The sequence below is a fragment of the Schistocerca piceifrons genome, chromosome 1, assembly GCF_021461385.2.
Source record: "Schistocerca piceifrons isolate TAMUIC-IGC-003096 chromosome 1, iqSchPice1.1, whole genome shotgun sequence".
NCBI classification, from domain to species: Eukaryota; Metazoa; Arthropoda; class Insecta; order Orthoptera; family Acrididae; genus Schistocerca; species Schistocerca piceifrons.
Genome location: NC_060138.1, coordinates 876,895,703 through 876,917,666, shown reverse-complemented (window position 1 = coordinate 876,917,666; position 21,964 = coordinate 876,895,703). Strand labels below are relative to the sequence as shown.

The 21,964-nt window shown below is 38.6% G+C and overlaps 1 protein-coding gene across 1 annotated transcript in view; it reads left to right on the top strand.

Moving 5' to 3' along the window:
• The window catches only part of LOC124716446 (notchless protein homolog 1), a 93,648-nt gene that overhangs the window by 25,946 nt on the left and 45,738 nt on the right, over positions 1-21,964 (top strand). Inside the window, exons 2-4 of the mRNA XM_047243175.1 lie at positions 6,207-6,367; positions 6,472-6,608; positions 11,478-11,652. Coding sequence (XP_047099131.1) covers positions 6,207-6,367; positions 6,472-6,608; positions 11,478-11,652 — 473 coding nt within the window. The remainder of the gene's footprint in view (positions 1-6,206; positions 6,368-6,471; positions 6,609-11,477; positions 11,653-21,964) is intronic.

Below are 21,964 nucleotides of genomic sequence, written 5' to 3'. Positions count from 1 at the left end.
GTCCTTTTTCAGCTCTGCATTGGCCCTACATGGCTCACACATGGTTACCTCCTCCATTGCGAGGACCCACCTCAGTGTTGCTGTGGCTCCCATATGACAGTCGTCCACCTCTTGCTTGACTGCCCACTTTTAGCCACTCTTCAGCAGACTTATAACTTACAGTAACGTACAGTATGCTTTGGAATAATGTGAACGTGTAATATATAAGTATTAATACAAACAAATGTGCTCAAATGATAAAATGTTGTTCTGTTGTGTTTTCTTTTGAATTGTTACCTAATTTTTGTACCGCATGAGCCTAATTCAGTTGCTGACGTAGAAGTGGATGAGTTAAACATCTGAATTGAAATTGTCGTAGAATGGAAATGATACAATTCCAGACATGGGTTCCTATTCGAAATATTATGCACTCACTCCCCTGTACAGGTCCTAGAAATTTGTAACAGAAATTTCCAAACACCCTTTATAAATCTCGATACATAATTAACGTTCTTGAAACCAATGTAGTGGAATTTTGTAATAATGTGAAATTTCGCAATATAACCCACTTTCATTAATTAATTTTGAAAAATGAAAACTTTTGTTACAACACAAATTAAAGAATCATACAAGCTACATGCACTACATACATCCATGTGTAATAAACCTGGTTTCTGAAATACCGTTTTTGGAAAATAAGCTGAACACATTGTGCTGCCCGAGTATTGTCAACATACCTGATGAAAATATTGAAACATTCATTATTAGTCTGAATATTTATTTTACTTACATTTGTTTTAACTTTGTTATTTTACGTTTTACATTCATTTTTGTCTCTTTTTACCATTCCCCATATTTGTATTATGTTAATTGAAAATAACTAACTTTTTAGTATGATACAGCATTACAATAAAATAATCCTTAAACAAATGCTTAAAACATAACTTTTCTTGCACTGTGCACATAAAATGAACAAAATTCTGTACATAATATACATGTCAGAGAACACTATATAAAAGAAAATCCAGCAGGATTCAGATTGTCATGGGTGACCGTCTTAATATCCTGATTTGTATCAGGCATATTTCATTGCATCGGTAAGTCTTTTCAAAGAGAACTGATTATATGTGAAACATTTTTTATGTAAGGCCCCGGGAGTAGACAACATTCCATTATAACTACTGACAGCCTTGGGAGAGCCAGTCCTGACGAAGCTCTACCATCTGGTGAGCAAGATTTATGAGACAGGCGAAATACCCTTAGACATTCAAGAAGAATGTAATAATTCCAATCCCAAAGAAAGCAGGTGTTGACAGATGTGAAAATTACTGGACAGTCAGTTTAATAAGCAACAGCTGCAAAATACTAACGCGAATTCTTTACAGACAAATGGAAAAACTAGTAGAAGCCAACCTCGGGGAAGATCAGTTTGGATTCCGTAGAAATATTGGAACACGTGAGGCAATACTGACCCTATGACTTATCTTAGAAAATAGATTTGTAGACTTAGAGAAAGCTTTTGACAATGTTGACTGGAATACTCTCTTTCAAATTCTGAAGGTGGCAGGGGTAAAATACAGGGAGCGAAAGGCTATTTACAATTTGTACAGAAACCAGATGGCAGTTATAAGAGTTGAGGGACGTGAAAGGGAAGCAGTGGTTGGGAAGGGAGTGAGACAGGGTTGTAGCCTATCCCTGATGTTATTCAATCTTTATATTGAGCAAGCAGTGAAGGAAACAAAAGAAAAATTCAGAGTAGGTATTAAAATCCATGGAGAAGAAATAAAAACTTTAAGGTTCGCTGATGACACTGTAATTCTGTCAGAGACAGCAAAGGTCTTGGAAGAGCAGTTGAACGGAATGGACAGTGTCTTGAAAGGAGGCTATAAGGTGAAAACCAACAAAAGCAAAACGAGGATAATGGAATGTAGTCGAATTATGTCGGGTGATGCTGAGGGAATTAGGTTAGGAAATGAGACACTTAAAGTAGTGAAGGAGTTTTGCTATTTGGGGAGCAAAATAACTGATGATGGTCGAAGTGGAGAGGATATAAAATGTAGACTGGCAATGGCAAGGAAAGCGTTTCTGAAGAAGAGAAATTTGTTAACATCGAGTATAGATTTAAATGTCAGGAAGTCATTTCTGAAAGTATTTGTATGGAGTGTGGCCATGTATGGAAGTGAAACATGGACGATAAATAGTTTGGACAAGAAGAGAATAGAAGGTTTCGAAATGTGGTGCTACAGAAGAATGCTGAAGTTTAGATGGGTAGATCACATAACTAATGAGGAGGTATTGAATAGGATTGGGGAGAAGAGAAGTTTGTGGCACAACTTGACTAGAAGAAGGGATCGGTTGGTAGGACATGTTCTGAGGCATCAAGGATCACCAATTTAGTATTGGAGGGCAGTGTGGAAGGTAACAATCGTAGAGGGAGACCAAGAGATGAATACACTAAGCAGATTCAGAGGGATGTAGGTTGCAGGAGGTACTGGGAGATGAAGAGGCTTGCACAGGATACAGTAGCATGGAGAGCTGCATCAAACCAGTCTCAGGACTGAAGACCACCACCACCACCACAACAACAGTTTCAAATTACGTTTTTGGTGAACTGAAATAGAGGGTAGCAGGTTTTTAACTATTTCAACTGTTTCTCAGCACTACTGACACTAATAACTATTTCACTCATCTTCTCAGTGGTATTAGAATTAAATGGGGGCATTTAAAATGGAGTTAAACACTTCAGCTTTTGTATTGTTTTGCCCCCTCTGCACACCTGCCAAGTTTCATCAAGATTGTTTTTGACACTTGGTGTATCTTTCTTGGTGTATCTGGTAGATGTGATGGCCAGTAAGATTGTAATAAATTCAGTGCCAGACACAGTGTTGCTTAAATTGTAACCTTCATTCTGGTTTATTAGGTCTTTGTTTTGATGAAGTCCTTACTGCTCTCATTGTGTTTTATGTTCTGATTATATTTGAGGCAGGGCTTGGCAACAGCTGATTTTCTTGGTTCTTTTAGTCGAATGTGTCACTGATCTTCCTTTCATCTCTCCTCAACATTTCTGATAGCATGCACCACATAAGATATGCCATATTTGCTGGAACATGACACACACCCAGTTTTCGGAGACCTAGATCGTCCTTAACATTACAAAGAATACTTTTTATTTTAGTTGAAGGGACTGAAATTCGCTCCAGTAGCAGTTGATCTTCCCGGATAGTGGTCCACCATAAGGTAGATAAGCAATTTTTGGCTTCTCTTCCTCAGTCTCCACCTCAATCCCTTTCTCAGACATACTTGATTTTTATTGCAGTGGCTGTTCAGTTTGATGATTTGAGTACCCGTTTCTTCACAATACTAGTAACTGGTACTGAAATTCTTTGGTGAGGCTATCCTTGTCCAGAAGTGTTCAAGCTCTCTGGACCAGTATTTAACACAAATTTCTTTGTGACAGATAGTTGTGGTTGGGTGCAATCATGGTTCTGTAGACAGTTGCAAACATTTTTCCATTAAGTCATTGACTGTCTTGTCTCGCAGTGGCAAAAATGTATTAAGGGTTGTGACAGTTGCTTTTGAAATAATAAAAAGTTTTTATTTTTTCGATTTTTGTTTGACTGCCCCTTATATTAGTAGGCTTGTACTCATATGAGGTTGGCACAGGCTGGTGAGCATCAGACCCACAGAGCACAGTGCGCGATGCATAGAGGAGATGTAGTAGCCAGCAGTCACTATGTCCTGCTCAGCACAATGGTGAGGTGACCTTGCAACATGTGCATTCCTAGGTGACTACAGTTTAGTGTGCATGAAAATTGTAAGCTTCTGAAAATTATCAGAAATATATCTTTCATCTCATAAATTGGCATTGGGGACCATGTGTGTGAATGAAGATACTGTTGCAAAAATTGGAGAAACCACAAATTTAGTTTGCAACTGAAAGTATACTATGTTTTTGTGTGGCTTTCTTAAACAATTGCAAATACATGTTTTGTCATGACACACACAACTTTTGATAAAATCAGTAAAAGATAATGGGAATAAAGCCAAAAATCTACAAATGTGAAGAGAATTTGTCACATGTGGCCCACCACTAAAAAAATATGCAAACATGAAATGCATGTATTTTGTACTCAGCTGTTATGGTGACAACTTCTACAGTAGCATGCCAAAGATGAATTCTGTAGTGTCAATTTGTTGCACAGTTCTATCTTAAGCATTGTTTATGAAAGTACTCAAAATGCGACATGATACCTAACTCTTGTTGGTGACATTCTACTCTAAACTCACCATAGCAACAGCGTGAAGGAGATTTAATTTTCAGTTGTGGACACTATGTTTGTTGCTTGTTAACTAGTGTTCCAGACTCACTATTACTAGGCACTATAGTTTTACTCACCTGCTAATACAGTTGGGCATCCTGTGTGTCTGTTAACTTCAAGGCATTCCCTAGAAGACACTTCACTTTAATTCGTGATTTAAATGCTGATGACCTTAGCTATTGTGTGCCATAAAGTCCCAAAAGACAGGCAAACAAAAAATATGATGATGCTGATGAGGTATATTCTATATTACTCAGGAATTGACACAGGTATGTAACATGTGGTCCAAGCCTTCCAACCACTTGCAAGCTCGGATGCATTGGTGGGCTCCAGGACACAACCCTGATCATCCACGAGAGAAAGTATATGTTGATATCGAAGGCATGTTAAATTGAGCTGTGCAGTTATTGCAGGAATACACTTGAATTGTAGATGGCTGTCAATGTCATAGTTGGGATTACTTCTGAATAAAACACCCATATTTGCAGTAGAGATTATCGGTACAAAAGAAGCACTGATTTTGAGGAGGCAATATAGGATTTCTCAATATATTACTCATTACTGATTCCAAGGGTGTACTAAGTCAACAGAAAATCCAGAGTTGATACTAAAATGAACTGTTTTATTGTGGACATCATGCAGGAGACTGGAAAATTACTGCAAAGGAATAATTTAAACGCTTTTGTATCAACTCTTAAATGAATAAATTTTAATGAACAGTGTGACTCTTGGACAAAAGGTGCTTCAACTACAGGAATCCTCTAAAGTACAACAATTTTTTACAATCCAAAGTTGTATTGTGAGTGGTAAGCAAAATTCAAGGATATAGGAAGGAAAACTGGAAGTATTACTATATAGGTTCATTGTTCTGGTGCCATAGATGGGGGTGGGCCAAAGGGGTTGACGTGGCTCATTGAGGGAGTAAGATGATGTAAGTGGCTACCAGGCATGAGCAATCTGTGGCACAAAAATAAACACTGGCCACAACAACTAAAGAATGACACATCTCAGATACGACCATGGTAGACAACCGTCACTGCCAGCCATGTACCACAACCAACATTAAGTCCGTGCAGCCCTCAGTGTTAAGCCTGTGCATGCCCCAGCATTAAGGCCCATGCAGTTGCCAGCGCCAGCCCATGCACAGCTTCCATAGGTGGCAAGATAATTTGGGTAATTACGTTAGCCCACTCAGTAGCCTATCACCAGTGTGTCCCTGACAACTTCCCCCAAAAGTGTAATCACCAGCCTCAACCTCCCAAGTCGCTACCTCCCCCCCCCCCCCTCCCCATCCTGAGGTCTACCGTGCCACAAGCCCTGTTCAAGCCTTTTTTTGCTACCTCTAACCCCTCTCCCCAAATGTCAGTCATCTGGGTACCAATTGGGAAGGGGGAGGGCAGCTTTTCTGGAACACCATACTAGATGTAGATTGTGATTTCTGTACAGGCAGTCACAGGCTCCCTCTCATAAGTCCTACTGGGTCAGAATATTACTCTGTATATTAAACCATTGTTATTTAGCTTAGGAAGTCAGGGCACCAGACTTCTGCTTTTGAGAACAGTCCTTTGAAGGTCCAGTATGCATGGGTCACTGTTACCATGCTTTCACTGTAATATCAGATGCTGAGACATTTCATTTCTTACTTCTGATTGTTGTACAGCTGATAGGTTCAGAAATGTATCATGTGTATTCTTGTACATAACAGTGTAAAAGCTGTTCTTTATTCTGTGAACTATTTTTGAATGTAAAGAAAAGGAAATGACAGACATAATGTAGTTGATAGTATGAATAACAGATAATTACTAAACAGTTTACTGATTAAAGAACTGAATGGAAGATGGAAAAAGCTGTTGCAAATACTACACAAATATTATTTAAGAGATAACATATCTTGACATTTTCTTGCAGGATGAACATACTCCATACATTTTCTTTGTTAATGAAAAGGAAGTTAAAACATCATTACAGGATACATTGAGTGATGATGATCAGATTACAGAGAATGTGGTAGACATAGTCTATCAACAGCAAGCAATTTTCAGAGTTCGGGCTGTTACACGATGCACAAGGTAATATAATTCAGCGCATGTAACAGGCTACACAGCACAATTTATTTTCTTATAATTTTGTCTTCTGTGTAACTGAACTTTTTTTTTTTTTTTTACTTTTACAGTTCATTACCAGGACATGCAGAAGCAGTGATATCAGCCAGCTTCAGTCCAGATGGAAAGCACTTAGCAAGTGGTTCAGGAGACACAACAGTTCGTTTTTGGGATATTCATACTCAGACACCTCATTATACATGTAAAGGTATTATAAACTATTGAATCATCATAGTACATATTGTGTTGTGGCTTAAATTAAGGGCGTTTGTGTAATCGTAACAGAATTTCCTTGATGTCTTTGGTTACTCATGTAAAATTGCAGCTGTTTCCGGTGTTTTGTTATACAACTGGTGCTTGTATGCTTTCATTGTGTTCCAAGATAGCGAAGGAAAACTTAATTCAGTCAGATTTTTGAGGAATTCAGTACTACTTAGAGGCATGTGGCCAACAGAGGGTAAACTTCCGCAAGTCACTTTTGGAAGCTGCTTCTGCTAAACCATTGATATGGAAATACCACTAGCAATAATTATTCAACTTCTGCAAGTTCCCTCAACTTCCAGAAGTAGTTTCTGCAAGTTAATGGAAACAGTTTCGCGCATCTTGCTGCAGTCACTTGTCAGTTGCTCTAAGTGTTTCTCTCACTTGCAGAAGTTTTGTGTTTTCACCGAGCGGGGTGGTGCAGTGGTTAGCACACTGGACTTGCATTCAGGAGGATGATGATTCAAACATGCGACTGGCCATCCTGATTTACGTTTCCAGTGATTTCCCTAAATCACTTCAAGCAAATGTCGGGATGGTTCCTTGGAAAGGGCATGGCTGATTTCCTTCCCTTTCTTTCCCCAAGCTTGTGTTCCATCGCTAATGACCTCATTGTCGATAGGACATTAAACACCTATCTCCTCCTCCTCCGTCTCTTCACTCTTTTGTGTGTTCAGTACTGATATGAAAATGTCAGCGTTGAAAAGTGAGAAATGCTTATCGACCAGTGAAATAACATAATTCTTAATTTAGAAATTGGAGTGCTTTCCTGTACCGTGGGACATGAAAATGTGGATTTTAAGAACAGGGTTATAAAACAGGATGCATAAGAAAATATTGCAACGGATTTTAAGACAACAGACGTCGAAATACAGAAAAAAATTCATTAATTGCAGTCTCAGAAAGGTAAAGAAATTAACAAAGTGTTTCTTGAAATCTTAAATACTCCTTCAGTCCAGAAAGTTTAGAGACTGGATTAATAAAAACACAAAGAGAATTTAAGATGATGGTTTTTGTATCTCAGATGCTCTATGTAGTGCATTGCACACAGTGTTCATATATCCATGTGAAACTGTGAGAAAAGTCCTCCTTTGGGATATTCTTCAAGCGGAACATCACATTTGCATCTTCTTTGGTCATGGAGAACCATCAGAGACCCAGTCCGCAATTTTGTGTTTTATGTTAGGTTCATATTGATAACACCAAGTCCTGTCACCTGTGATGTTTTTCTTGAAAAAACTATCCTTGTTTTTCGTTTCAGTCAAGCTGCTGCTAGTGCCTATGTGTTGTTGTTTTCGTCAGTGGGTCAAACTGAGTGGGACAAACTTTGTATACACTTTTCTGTTCTTCAAAACATTCTGGAACATTTCATGAACACTTGATTTTGAGTTCATAGCTCCATTGCGATTTGTGCTGCAATTACGTTGATGCACTTTGACCGCCAATCCCCTATTTAATACTGCTTGCCCACAACTGGCTGGTCGAATGCACTTCTTTTGTTTACAGTTTTAGTTCACATTGACTTGATTTGATTTTGGCAGGGAAGCTAAAACAGCTTTGGTCTAACCTGCCACTGCCTGCACTGAAACCAAGTTTATTATGAGGTATCGCTCCCTGTATATCTAATGAAGCCAACCAATGCCCTTAAATAGTGCAAGGAGTCCCTTTACCAGTTTTTCATTAGACGTAATTCTTCAGGTCTAGTTGTCCCAAAAATTCTCTCTCTCTTGCTCTCCAGTACTGTGCATTTGAAGATTAGGTGTGATGCAGTTTATTCACTCTCATCACAGATCCTACATTTAGGGTCTTCTTGCATTGTACCCAGTGTATGAAGGTGTTTTTTGAAATTCCCTTGGCTGGTCATCAGTCCAACCATGAGGTTAATCTCTTCCCTGTTCAAGCCCAGTATTGCAGAGCTTCTTTTAAAACCTTACCATGTTTTTGTTTGCAGACCTTGATCCAGTATTCCATGTGCTGCCTTCTGAGCCAGTTCTGTAGTTCTAGTTTGACTATAGCCTTGGTGATTGTCAGGACAGGTTCTGGTCTAATGAATGGAGTCTTTGCCTCCATTGTGGCCAATCTGTCAGCTTGTTCATTGCCACCGATCAGTGAGTGGCCAGGGATCCACACTAGGTTTACTGTATTGCTTCCCCCTAGCTCCACCAGAACCCTGTGTCATTCTCCAACAATCCCATTACAAGCTTCTAGGACTTAGAGGGGAGTGACTATATAATTTTGAATAGTAATCGACATCCAGAAACACAGTTTCCGTTCAACAACGGCTTCAATTCAGATGTGTAATGCATCCACATCTGCTGAGGGAAAGAGAGAAGTTTCAGAGTTGCTTGTCCTGGTATGCAATAAGACAGGATGATGTGTACTATGTCAGTCACCTGATGTCACCTAATGTATGCATTGCTGTGGGACCTATTCAATGCCTATGTGTGTCTGATACAGTAAACAAGCTTCAGTACCCATTTTGGAATACAGAGACATGCTTCTTGTGTATGGTGAAGCTCAAGGCAACGGAAGAGTTGCTAGTTGGCTGTAACCCAAACATTTTCTGCATCACAGCATGCCATCACCCAAACTTTTTGCCCAAGTTACGAAGTGACTCCCAGAAACAGGTACCCTCACTGTGAGGAGGCAGGACTGTGGTGCTCCACAGCAATGCTGCATGCCCGAATTTGAATATGATATACTGCATCATGTTGAAGTAAGTACATGAACATTGTGTGTGCAATGGGTGTTAATCAAAGTATCATCTGGATATCCTGTGTTTGCAACAATTAAATCTGTACCACGTACAAAGGGTGCATGTTATGGGTCCAGCCAATTTTTCCATAATGCGTTGCGTACTCCTTGTGGTTCCTGCACTGCTACATCGACACATCACTGTTTCTATATTGAGTTCTGTTCACAGATGAATGTAAGTTCACTAGAAACTGTTCTAAATTTACAAATCAGCCATGTTTGGGCAGACAAAAACTTTTATCCTATGCATGTTCAGGGATTTCAGCTACTCTCAATCTAATTGTTCCTGCTTATTTGGTCTTCCTACAAAACATATTGGACCTGTTCTTGGAAGCTGTGCCACAGAATATCCTTCGGGAAGTGTAGTTTCAGCATGATGTGCACCACTTCACTTCTCACTTGCAGGTCAAAAACATCTCAAAAGATGATTTGGTGAAAGATGGATAGATTGAGCTGGTCCCACCATGTTGTCGCCACAATTGCTGTATTTAACTACTATGGACTATTTCTTGTGGGGCCATGTGCAAAGCTTAATTTACAAGACTCCTGTAGAGACAGAGGAAGAATTGCTGGCTTAAGTTCTGGTCACTGCACTAGAAATTGAAGAGACACCAGGTGATAGAACGTGCTTTGCAGGTACGATGCCTGTAATAACGTTGGTGGTTGCCACATTGAGCTGCTGTTATAATGTGCCAGTAGTGTTCTGTACATACAGTATGCTGGGTTCCTTTTCATTTTGTAATGTGTAAGTGTTAAAACTAACAACTGTTCTTAGTGATACATGAATGTTTCATTACGTTTCCTTACAAATTGTTACCTAATAATTGTACTGTGTCAAGCACAAGTGGACGAGATGTACATCTGAATTGAAACTGTTGTAGAATGGAAACAGTACGTTTCCAGACATAGATAACCATATGATTTAAGCTACTATCTTACAGATATTCAGTCATGATAACGAGGTTACAGACCGTTGAGTTGACAGTTCTCTTTTTCTTGTTCCACATTATTTCAGGTGAATTTAGAGTGCATTAAGGACTAGTAACCACAATGTTTAGTCCCTTTAAACCAATCATCGTCATGATCAGAATCATTTACTATCATGCAAATATGGAATCAAGGGGTTCAGAGGGCCATACTTGATGCCATGCAGGATTTCAGTGGTCCCTTGTGTCTGATGATCAATTTTTCTCAACAGTGCACGATGATACAGCCATGTCAGTTGAGTCAGGAAATGGGCTCTTGTGCAGCAAGATAAGTATCCACATAGACAGTGGGATGATGTCTGGCACACCAGACTGTCAGTCCAGTGACCATTGTTGCATTGTCCCTGGACGTGACAACACAGAGATATGTGCAGATAGTGACAGGTCAAACGGCATTACTGGACTGGGGTGGCATAATGTCATCTTTTCAGAAAAGTCCCATTTCTGTGTACAACATTGTGAAACATGTTTCCATGTATGGAGGCTCAGAGGAGAAAGAATGTTGTGAAATTGCATGCATTGTCATAGTTGTCATGTTCTTCAGATCTCTAACCAGTAAAAACTGTCTGGCCATTGGTTGCTGAAAGACTGGCACATAACCCCACACCAGCCGTAAACCCTGGCATAACAGCATGGAAGGACATACCTTTATATCATCCAAATTCAGTTTGACTTAATGCTTAGCTGGGTTAGAACTGTCATTGCTGCCAAGGTTGGCAGCTCTGTAAACTAAATTCTGTATCCTGTATAACTCCAAAGACTTCAGATTTAATCATATATTGTTTCTACCATTCTGTATACGCATAGATTGTAAAATTTTATAGTTTGCTTTTTTTGCTGGTGTTGCATTTTTAATGGCCAGCAGTATATTTAAATTTACCAGACATGAACAGTTGCGTGTGATTTGTGTGTGTGTGTGTGTGTGTGTGTGTGTGTGTGTGTGTTTTGTCAACATGTGTCATTACCATTTACTTGGTCACAGCCTACTTTTCTGAATTTTATTGGCATTGCAGACACTTTATAATCATTTTACAGTCACTTCATACAATAAAACTGATTATTACATTCATTTACAGGACACAAAAACTGGGTTCTTTGCATTGCGTGGTCTCCAGATGGTCTACGTCTGGCCTCAGCATGTAAAAATGGGCACATCTGTTTGTGGGATCCACAGACAGGAAAGCAGGTTGGCCGAAATTTAATTGGACATAAGCAGTGGGTCACAGCACTTAGTTGGGAACCATACCACAGGTAAGCTAAGTAAGCTAACATTTTAACTTTAATTAGGTGTGTAAACAGCCATAGTTCAGTGATGCCAGATAGCCATCACCTTTTCTGTTTCTTAAAGTGAATAATTTCAGGGACTCTGTTCTTGTCAGTTGTGTAACACATGGTTTATAAATATATTTTCACCTTATCAGTCAAATGTTTCTTTCCTCACTGGAGACTTTTCTTTCAGCTCCTCACATTTACTCTAGTAGTGTTCCAGTTCTTAAAAAACATCACAAATACTCTCCCACAGCACTTGTTATATCTTCATCCAATCATAGGTTTCGTGTTCTGAATTCAGACAAAGAGGGACAGTGTTTAGGTGCTCGGTTATGAATGGGCAGTAATTTGTATTGGGTTCACTGTACTCATTGTTGATGGCAAACTGCAGCTGTAATTTAAATTGGCAGCAAATGCTTTATACCTATGTATAACCTGCAAAATGTGCATTATTTGAATTAATGTAGCATGGATTCTATGAAGCACTTCAGTCACAGTGACTGCAGTGTCTAGCTGCAAGTGGTCCAGGTGAAATAAATTGTTGATGGTGTACAGCAACCAGCCACAAATTGATTTTAGGTTACTTTATTCAAAAAGTATCATTACCGGTTTCGAATTGTTCACAATTCATCATGAAACTGTTTTCTTGCAATGAAATATATTCTCAAGAATGTTTGTATTTTCACAGTCACAAACGTTGCAGTGCATTGTAAACCACTTTTGTTCGGCCACAAAACAAATTTTCCTGCACGCCACGTTTTAATTTAAGACATATGAAAAAAATATAGTCAACAGTTTATTTTATTTAACAGGCATGGTCCCCAATCATGTCTTTATTTGATAAATTTGTATGATCCAGATGATCCTGGAACACCTCCATCTGATGATGAGCCTGTAATGGCTTGAAAACAAGTTAATTGTACAGAAAATAAACCATACCAAAATTCAAAAACAGGGCTGGTTGCATAAATTCTGCATAAATTGACAATTTTATTGGAGTTCATATAAGTGCGTTAGCCACAGTTGAAGTGGCAGCTAGTGCTAAGCACTTCTGGAACTTGGCTTGGTCTGCATGGTAGTGTTACGCTTTCAGCCAGAGTTCTTCCTTTAAATGGTTGAAGAGTACTACATGACATCCTCCTCCTGCTCCTCATCCTGTTGCTTGACCCTTTGCAGTATCCCATAGCATAAAAAATTGAACCTTCTGTAATATCCAAGGGAGAGATATGTGATCAGCATCTGGCTAATTCAGAGATCAGCCTTGAAGATCGCAATGTATCCAAAACAATCACAAGCAAAAAAGTAACACTAGCAAAGGATGCAAAATGGAGCAATGGAGTACTTAAAAAGTCATTAGTTCTTAAGTAACCAACTCAAGGTAGAATGCTAGTTGTCCTGTCTATTTCCTATGACAATCTTTAGGAAGAACAGATTTAAGTTGTTGTACATGATCTCATTTGGATTTCTTGATTTTCAGTCTTTCCTTGTATAGTTTTGGGAAGCAAACATCTCCAAGAATTTTCCTCGGACGCCTCAGTAATTCTTGCCACACCTCATTGAAAGAGCACGTGTAGTAAATAATACCATTTGGGCGGTACTGTAGCGCCGTCAGATCGGTAACTGTAGGCTCATTTTTTACAGCTCTTCCAGGTCTAATTGAACCTTACAGCCACAAACTTTTCTCTGCGTAGTTGATGAAAAAGGAATAACCTAGGTAATGGACTTTGTATGGCCGTGGCTTTTTTTTCTTGCTTCTTTAGATATCGTAGCGCATTGGCTAGGAAGTGTAACTTCACGCCCTTTAAGCTTGTACTCAATGGATCTGTGAACTGAGTCACATTCCATCTGAGTATGGCCTTTCTCCAAAAACTTTTGTGTAATCAATACTCCAGTATCAATTGCTAATCTTAAAAGAGCAATTGATAACATCACATTTCTGTTCTGATATGTGCAGCCGTCAGAGTACAGAATGACTTGAACTCCTTAATCATTCTGGATAGGGTGTCCACAATGCATGATGCAACCAAATCACCTTGCGTTTCATTGAACCAGTAACTGCATCACGACTTTCTAAATTATACATTGTAAAGTTATGAACTGCACTTGCACTTAAAAATGGAGCTACTTTCACGGCCTGTAAGTCCACGGTGTACACTGAGCAGAGCTTCTGTTGGGCTTCTTTCTTGTCAGCATCTTTTTGCATCCTTGCCTGCCCTTTCCATTCTGTTTGTTGCTTCCACACATCTTCACTCAAGTTACCAAGCCTGTAACTAAAACACAAGTCGCACTGGTCTTTCTTGGGGGAAAGTAAGCTAATATTACCATCTTCTAAAATCAAGTTAAAGGTAGCCCGACTTAATGGTGAAACCTTCTCTGCATGACATTTTTCCACATAGTCCATACAGCTGTTGTTTGGATTGTAGAATAGGCTCAAGGTACAACTTCGAGGCGGATTTCCTGTAGTAATGCGATGGAAGTTTTGGAAGAGAGTCCAGGAATTCTTTCTTGAAGGTTCTCTCATCTTCCTCCTCCATCTGTTTGATTCGAGGTCATGACGATTCTGTATCAGGACTCATTCCATGTGTGGAATTACCCAGCTAATAATTGGACAGTCCATTCTTTAATCTGAAGAGTATTGAGAAACATCTTTTTGCTTACTTTGTTTCCCCAGCTCATTTTTCAAATGATAAATGAGCATCCCTTTTCTCCTGGGTTCGCCAGTGTTCTTCCCTGGATGTTTGGTTGGAATTACGTCCACGAGGTTGATAACGTACACCTTCCTCTGATCCTATGACACTGTTTCCCAAAATATGTTAAATACTGCCTGCCTATCATCAGCAGAAAACTGATGACACTTCCTTTGAACAGATTTCTGGCACATCTTCGAAGTACATGTTGGACTTAATTTTTGTGCTCTCTTGGAGTATCATGAGTGATTTTTACCAATTAGACTTCTTTTGTATACAATATACGCCTGTCCACGCAGTCTCAGAATTTAATTGGCATTTTTCTTCCAATCTTCAGGATGTGGTTTAGACTTCCTTTTCCTGTCACTGCTTATGTCACCATAAAATTCTTGGCCTTCACTGTCAGCATCATTATTACTCCCGTGATCTTCCGATAATTTATCCAGAGTGTTTGGGAAACAATGAGCACCATCGCATAGCAATGAGTGTGAAGTACTGTCAACTCTAGTGGAAACTGTGACTGTGGTTTCATTTTGAGCATTGTTGGATACAGCGACATCATGAATCTTAATATAAAACGTAAAATAATTATAAAATCAAAATATAAAATAATTAACTAATACGTAATCTTCAAGATAGCTGGTTTAAAGCCTACTATTATATTTAAAAAAAGCGAATTATAGGTTAACAACTTTGAAACTTATCCCTTAAAGAATAAATAAGTTAATATTTATACTGAAAAAATTAAATGAAAACAATCAACTTTAAAAAATTAAATTTTTTCTTAAGAAACTAGATATCTTAGGAAACGTTTAACATCTCATTTCTATAAATAATTATGATACATTAACTATAAATTATTTATAAATCAACCCAAATCGAGATAAGTAATATAAATACTAAAATTTTGATAAACCCTGATACAAAAGGCACAAAAAATAAAATCAACTTTAAAAAATTTTAAATAATATTTCATAAATGGAAAAAATATTTATAAATTAATTTAAACAGACAAAGATGAAGCTCAAATTCATGTATTTATGAGAATGACGGCATCAGTTATACTATTAACAATAATCTCAAGAAAATTTACCTTTGTCAGATGTTGCAGTGTAGTGGTTAATAAAAAAAGAAAAGAGAGAAGAAAAGAAAGAGAAAAAAGGTTGAAAATGTGGGAAGAAATCGCAAGTGAAAATGTTTTTTAAAAAATCGTTAATGACCTTGAAAAAACGAAACAATGAAATGCAAATCGGACTTCGTATTACAGAAAAGCTATAGTTGGGGTGGTCCTTGTGGCGTTTTTGAGCAAAAGTTAAACCAATTTCCACTACAAAACTTACTGAAAAGAAACAGAGAATAACAGAATGTAACTGACAGGGGGAAGTGGCGTAGATGAGAGATCATCCTTTACCAGGTTAACTTTTCTTCTTTCGGGCGGCGTCCAGGTCTTCAAAAATCTCCTTCATTTCTGCGTGAAAAGTCTGCTCCGAAATCTTGCAATAGTCCAGGAATCACTAATTTATACCAATTAAAATCATCTTGATACTGTATGCAATTTAATTTACTTTGCTACTTCCATCCTCCGAATTTCTTAACAACTTCCACAACATGTCTACACATTAAAATCAGATCAAGACTAGCTAATAAGTTTTTTACGTCTTCATCAGATCACGTCTGCCTTCAGCTTCGGCTAACAAGAGACAATTAAGAAACGAATAGAAAACAAAAAAAAGTTACAATTTTAGTAGTTTCTCTGCCGTCGAGTGCTCATACCTCTGCGACGGGATATTTTTTATCTGATGGAACGAGTGTAGCGCGGCGAAATTCAAAGTCCCGTTACATCACCCCCTCGACTGTCACGCTAAAACATTTAGCGTGGCAGGCTAGCAAACCTAAAAGTCAATATGTGCTTATTTTCATTGGAAAGGCCACGTGCATCCATAGGGGATAATCTTTCCCAACACTTACTTTCTAAACCTATATACTAAATACAATTACTACAGTTTGGATCCTTTGTACACAATTAGTACAGGGCTATTACAAATGATTGAAGCGATTTCATAAATTCACTGTAGCTCCATTCATTGACATATGGTCATGACACACTACAGATACGTAGAAAAATTCATAAAGTTTTGCTCGGCTGAAGCCGCACTTCAGGTTTCTGCCGCCAGAGCGCTAGAGAGCGCAGTGAGACAAAATGGCGACAGGAGCCGAGAAAGCGTATGTCGTGCTTGAAATGCACTCACATCAGTCAGTCATAACAGTGCAACGACACTTCAGGACGAAGTTCAACAAAGATCCACCAACTGCTAACTCCATTCGGTGATGGTACGCGCAGTTTAAAGCTTCTGGATGCCTCTGTAAGGGGAAATCAACGGGTCGGCCTGCAGTGAGCAAAGAAACGGTTGAACGCGTGCGGGCAAGTTTCACGCGTAGCCCGCGGCAGTCGACGATAAATTAAGCAGGGAGCTAAACGTACCACAGCCGATGGTTTGGAAAACCTTACAGAAAAGGCTAAAGCAGAAGCCTTACCGTTTACAATTGCTACAAGCCCTGACACCCGATGACAAAGTCAAACGCTTTGAATTTTCGGCGCGGTTGCAACAGCTCATGGAAGAGGATGCGTTCAGTGCGAAACTTGTTTTCAGTGATGAAGCAACATTTTTTCTTAATGGTGAAGTGAACAGACACAATGTGCGAATCTGGGTGGTAGAGAATCCTCACGCATTTGTGCAGCAAATTCGCAATTCACCAAAAGTTAACGTGTTTTGTGCAATCTCACTGTTTAAAGTTTACAGCCCCTTTTTCTTCTGCGAAAAAAACGTTACAGGACACGTGTATCTGGACATGCTGGAAAATTGGCTCGTGCCACAACTGGAGACCGACAGTGCCGACTTCATCTTTCAACAGGATGGTGCTCCACCGCACTTCCATCATGATGTTCGGCATTTCTTAAACAGGAGATTGGAAAACCGATGGATCGGTCGTGGTGGAGATCATGATCAGCAATTCATGTCATGGCCTCCACGCTCTCCCGACTTAACCCCATGCGATTTCTTTCTGTGGGGTTATGTGAAAGATTCAGTGTTTAAACCTCCTCTACCAAGAAACGTGCCAGAACTGCGAGCTCGCATCAACAATGCTTTCGAACTCATTGATGGGGACATGCTGCACCAAGTGTGGGAGGAACTTGATTATCGGCTTGATGTCTGCCGAATCACTAAAGGGGCACATATCGAACATTTGTGAATGCCTAAAAAAACTTTTTGAGTTTTTGTATGTGTGTGCAAAGCATTGTGAAAATATCCCAAATAATAAAGTTATTGTGGAGCTGTGAAATCGCTTCAGTCATTTGTAATAACCCTGTGTATATATTTACATACAGTTTGTTTGAAAAAGCTGCTCGCCAGCGCAGTTAATGTTGTGTGCTCCCAGCGTTGGTTTCCCAATGCATCTCTGGCAGCACGTAGTTTTTGCGCACGCGCAGTAGCATCACTGAATTTCGCGTGCGGCAGTTTCAAAATCGTTGTGTTATGACAGTCTTGAACAGTATTCACTTTCACATAGTGTTCATTACAAGTTGTTATTCCAGCATAAATGGCATGTTAAGTCCGGTGACACCATAAGATTGAGCGTGTGCGTGATCTGAAGCAACGTCCATGTCTTCTGTTACGACACAACACTCCAGGTCCTTGTGCGTTTTCATGACTATTGTTCCCGGGGCGTATACGGTCGATGTAGTTTTTAGCCACCACATCGCCTACGACAGGTGCTGAGTTTATTGTCTCCATAGCATCTGAAGGCCGGCCAGGAACAACGGCGTCGATGTTCGCAAAGGTAGGTGTATCATCACGTTGTTTACACTCGCCAACAAACGTTCAATTGCAGTGTGAAAATCCTCATTATCGTCGAAGTAAATTGCAGTTTATATCGATTTACAAACAGTTATTTGGTTTATGCACCATCAGTTTCACAAATAACACAAAATTCGTTGTTTATAATGTTCACGGTGTCCCAGCATGTTTACATAGTTAATTATGGAAGCTTACATTTTCGTGGTCACATTTCAAAATATGTTGACAATATGCAAAGTTTTAACACACATACAAATACATATACATTTACAAGAATATGCATGTGAAATATTTACACTAAAAAAAAATTATACTAAGTCCCATTGGCTTTCTTTTATTGGGGTATTAATTTTTTTAATTCAGGTTTGGGCGTGCCAAGGGATATAAGACTTAATGTTTAAAAGCACGGGCTTTCCTTCATTTATTATTTCTTTCTTTCTTTTGATTCCATATCTTGGCTGGTTAGTGGTTGACCAGGCTTGTAATGCCATCAATATTCAGTTTTCTTCATGTCTTTTTATTCATACGTGAAAGTTTACTGTCGCACAATATATTCTTACATTCCACAAACAAACAATACCCAGCTGCAGGGGGTGGTAGAATAATGGAGAGAGAAAAAAAGAATGGAAGAAACTATTCACTACCTATAAACTACCAAATCCTACAGCTAATACATAAAAAGAGAACATAATAAATTATAAAGTTTGCATCACCTTCAAGGGGTGTGTGAAAGGAGGTGCTTACCATTTACCAAATCATGTCCTTACGTCAAGTCTGTGTAGTGTAACATCATGATTCTCTGTTTGTGTTCGGACTGTTCATATGACTAAGTGTATTATACCTTAACAAATCTTTGCATGAGTAAATCACTGCTCAGCACTTCCTCGATATCTCCAATTCTTGTGGATACCGTCTATACAAATGGAAAATATATCTCACAGAGATTGCCTCTCTCATAATGTGTATTATATAATAACATATCAAATTTCCTCTCAAGAGTTCAACCATGAACTTTCTTCTACTTTAGTGAAGGTTAGACATCATGTATGTGGTGTATATATATCATTTCTTTCTATAAATCATAAATAAAGAACATAGTATTATAATTGACAGTAAAATGTCTCTTTCTCAGTGTCCGTTGCTTGACGTCGGCTGCACAGATGGTCACTGCTCCTTTGCACTTACCTTGCATAGCCTGAAAAGTCAAATGTCTTCAACATAGATATAATTTTGTCATCTGTTCGGTTAAGTGGAGGTGTTGTACGAATCGCAAAACGGCCTTAATAACTCTCCTATCTTTTGCTTCCTCAGGGTTTTCTGTCATATGTAAGTATAAGTATAATAAAGGCTAACATGGCACTAAATTTCACTTTCGTAAAAAATAAATAAATAAATAAATTATACAAATGTATTTACATGAGGGCTGTGTAAAAACTATATTTCTTCCAACTTAAGTTCCTTAAAATATCATTCTCCTGTCTGAACACGAAATATAAATGTTTTCTTCCACACAATGGCTTAACAAAACTTAACGAAAGGTTACTAAGTTACACTTCTGAAATAAATTAAGGCTAATGTGTTTCCAAGTTACATTCTTATTACACTTCTTTCCACAGCTGTAATCATCATTATGTTCACTCTGCTTTTCTTGCATTCGTTCATTTTCAAGGGCACTGTAAATAGATTCACCTTTAACGCCTTGTACTCACGTGTTTTAACTCATCACGAATGTTTTCTCTCAAACTGAAATTCTTATGTAATCTTAAAGATGTAGACTGTTTACTCACTTCTCTATGTAGCACAATATTACCAAACATTCTCACTCATTCCTTACTCACATATTCATCGTAATATATATATTCTTATACATTAAACATATTCCTCATCAAACATTAATATATCACATACGTGGGGCACTTCCATTCTCATAAACTTCCAATAATATTTTCCTCAAATAATCTCTTGTCTCCATCAACTACTTCACAGTAACTTACCTTCTTATATTAACCTAAATATTAACTCATTCATACTGATCATTCATTCTTACGTCCTCATTCATTCTGCTACATACATATGTCATTACTGATCTCAATAGCTATTATTTCCTCTCATTGTAGTGCCTTGAAACAACTAACTAGTTGTTGATTCACCTTATAATTTACAATTAACAACCAATGTAACCTGCGTAGGTCTCATTCCTATATGAATAGCTTTTCTCATTCAGTAAGTGTACTCACCTGGGTTTACCTTCTCTTCATAATTATGTGTACAAATGTAACTGCAGTATATAATTTCCATAAATGAAGGTTTGTGTTCTTAGGCTGTATAACTTAATGTTCGTGTATTCAATACAAATATTTATGATCTCGTTTTCACAGCCACTTGCTCATGTTCAACTTAGTTATCATTATATTATGTTGTTTTAGTGCACAAAGGGTTTCAAATGTCTGTGGGGATGCAGCCCCCTCGGCTTGTGAGATAACGGGTATTCTAGGGAGTAACAACCTGGGTGAGGTATGCTTGCTATTCTGAAAGGACCTGAATATAATAGCTGCCATTTTCTGTTCAGTTGTTTTAACTTTGTAGACTTGGGACGTGAACGCAAAAGAACAAGGTCATCAACCTGATAGGTTTGTGTATTTGTAACATGTTTGTCATACTTCTCTTTCCTGATCTTGGCTTTATTGCACAACGTAGTGTATGCCTGTCGTACTTTCTCTTCCAAAGGTGTGTGTGTTGTGGATGCGGCTAGCTTTGGAATGGGCATAGCCCACTTGTTCTGTTCAGGTTTGTTTAATAATAATTCCTGTGGTGGGTATCCTGTCGAGGCATGAGGCAAATAGTTTACTACCTTCTCAAAGGGTGCTAAAAATTCGATCCACTTTGTGTGTTTGTGATGTGAATGTATTCTCATGAATTGACAACAAAAGATTTCCATTTTCTTCCCGTAAAATAGGGTGAGTTATCCGTGATAATGCTGTGGGGTTTGCCAAACCCTGTAAAGTAACTGTTAGTCAAACGTCTAGTAATAGCAGATGCGTTGACAGTGCGGATAGCAAACAATTTTAAGTATTTTGAGAAGACATCAAATACAGCAACGATGTATTTCACACCTCCACGAGCTCTGGGATAAGGTCCGGCAATATCCAACGATACTATCTCCAAAGGTCGGGTTGGTACAATAGGATGTAATTCATTCAAAGATGATCGGTTGGAAAATTTTGCTTTTTGGCAGATGATACATTTACGAACAATTTGCAACTCTCTCCGACGCAGATTGGGAAAATAACAGTACTGTACTATTTTATCAGTGCATTTGGTGACTCCGTAGTGTCCCCAAGTTTTGTGTGTGAACAGAATAAAATCGTCAACATGCGCGTCGGGTAGACAAACACACCAATGGTGCGAGTCTGGGGTACGCCTATGAAAAAGTACATTTTTGCATATTGTGTAATATTTTTGTAAATGTGAAGAAGGATCTGTACGTAATTTCTTTTTGATATTTGACCACCTGGGGTCGCTGTCCTGAAGTGAAGCAAAGTTCTTGCACATATTGCGGTAGTATGGGGCGTATGTACAGTTATACATAAGTAAGATGTTAAAGTCTGATGTTTGCTCGGAAAGTTCCGAAAAATCCTGTATGCCTTGGGGCAAACGGGACAGGGCATCAGCTACTACGTTTGATTTACCTTTAATGTAAATAATTTCGAAGCTGTATTCTTGCAGTGAAAGGCACCACCGGGTGAGCCG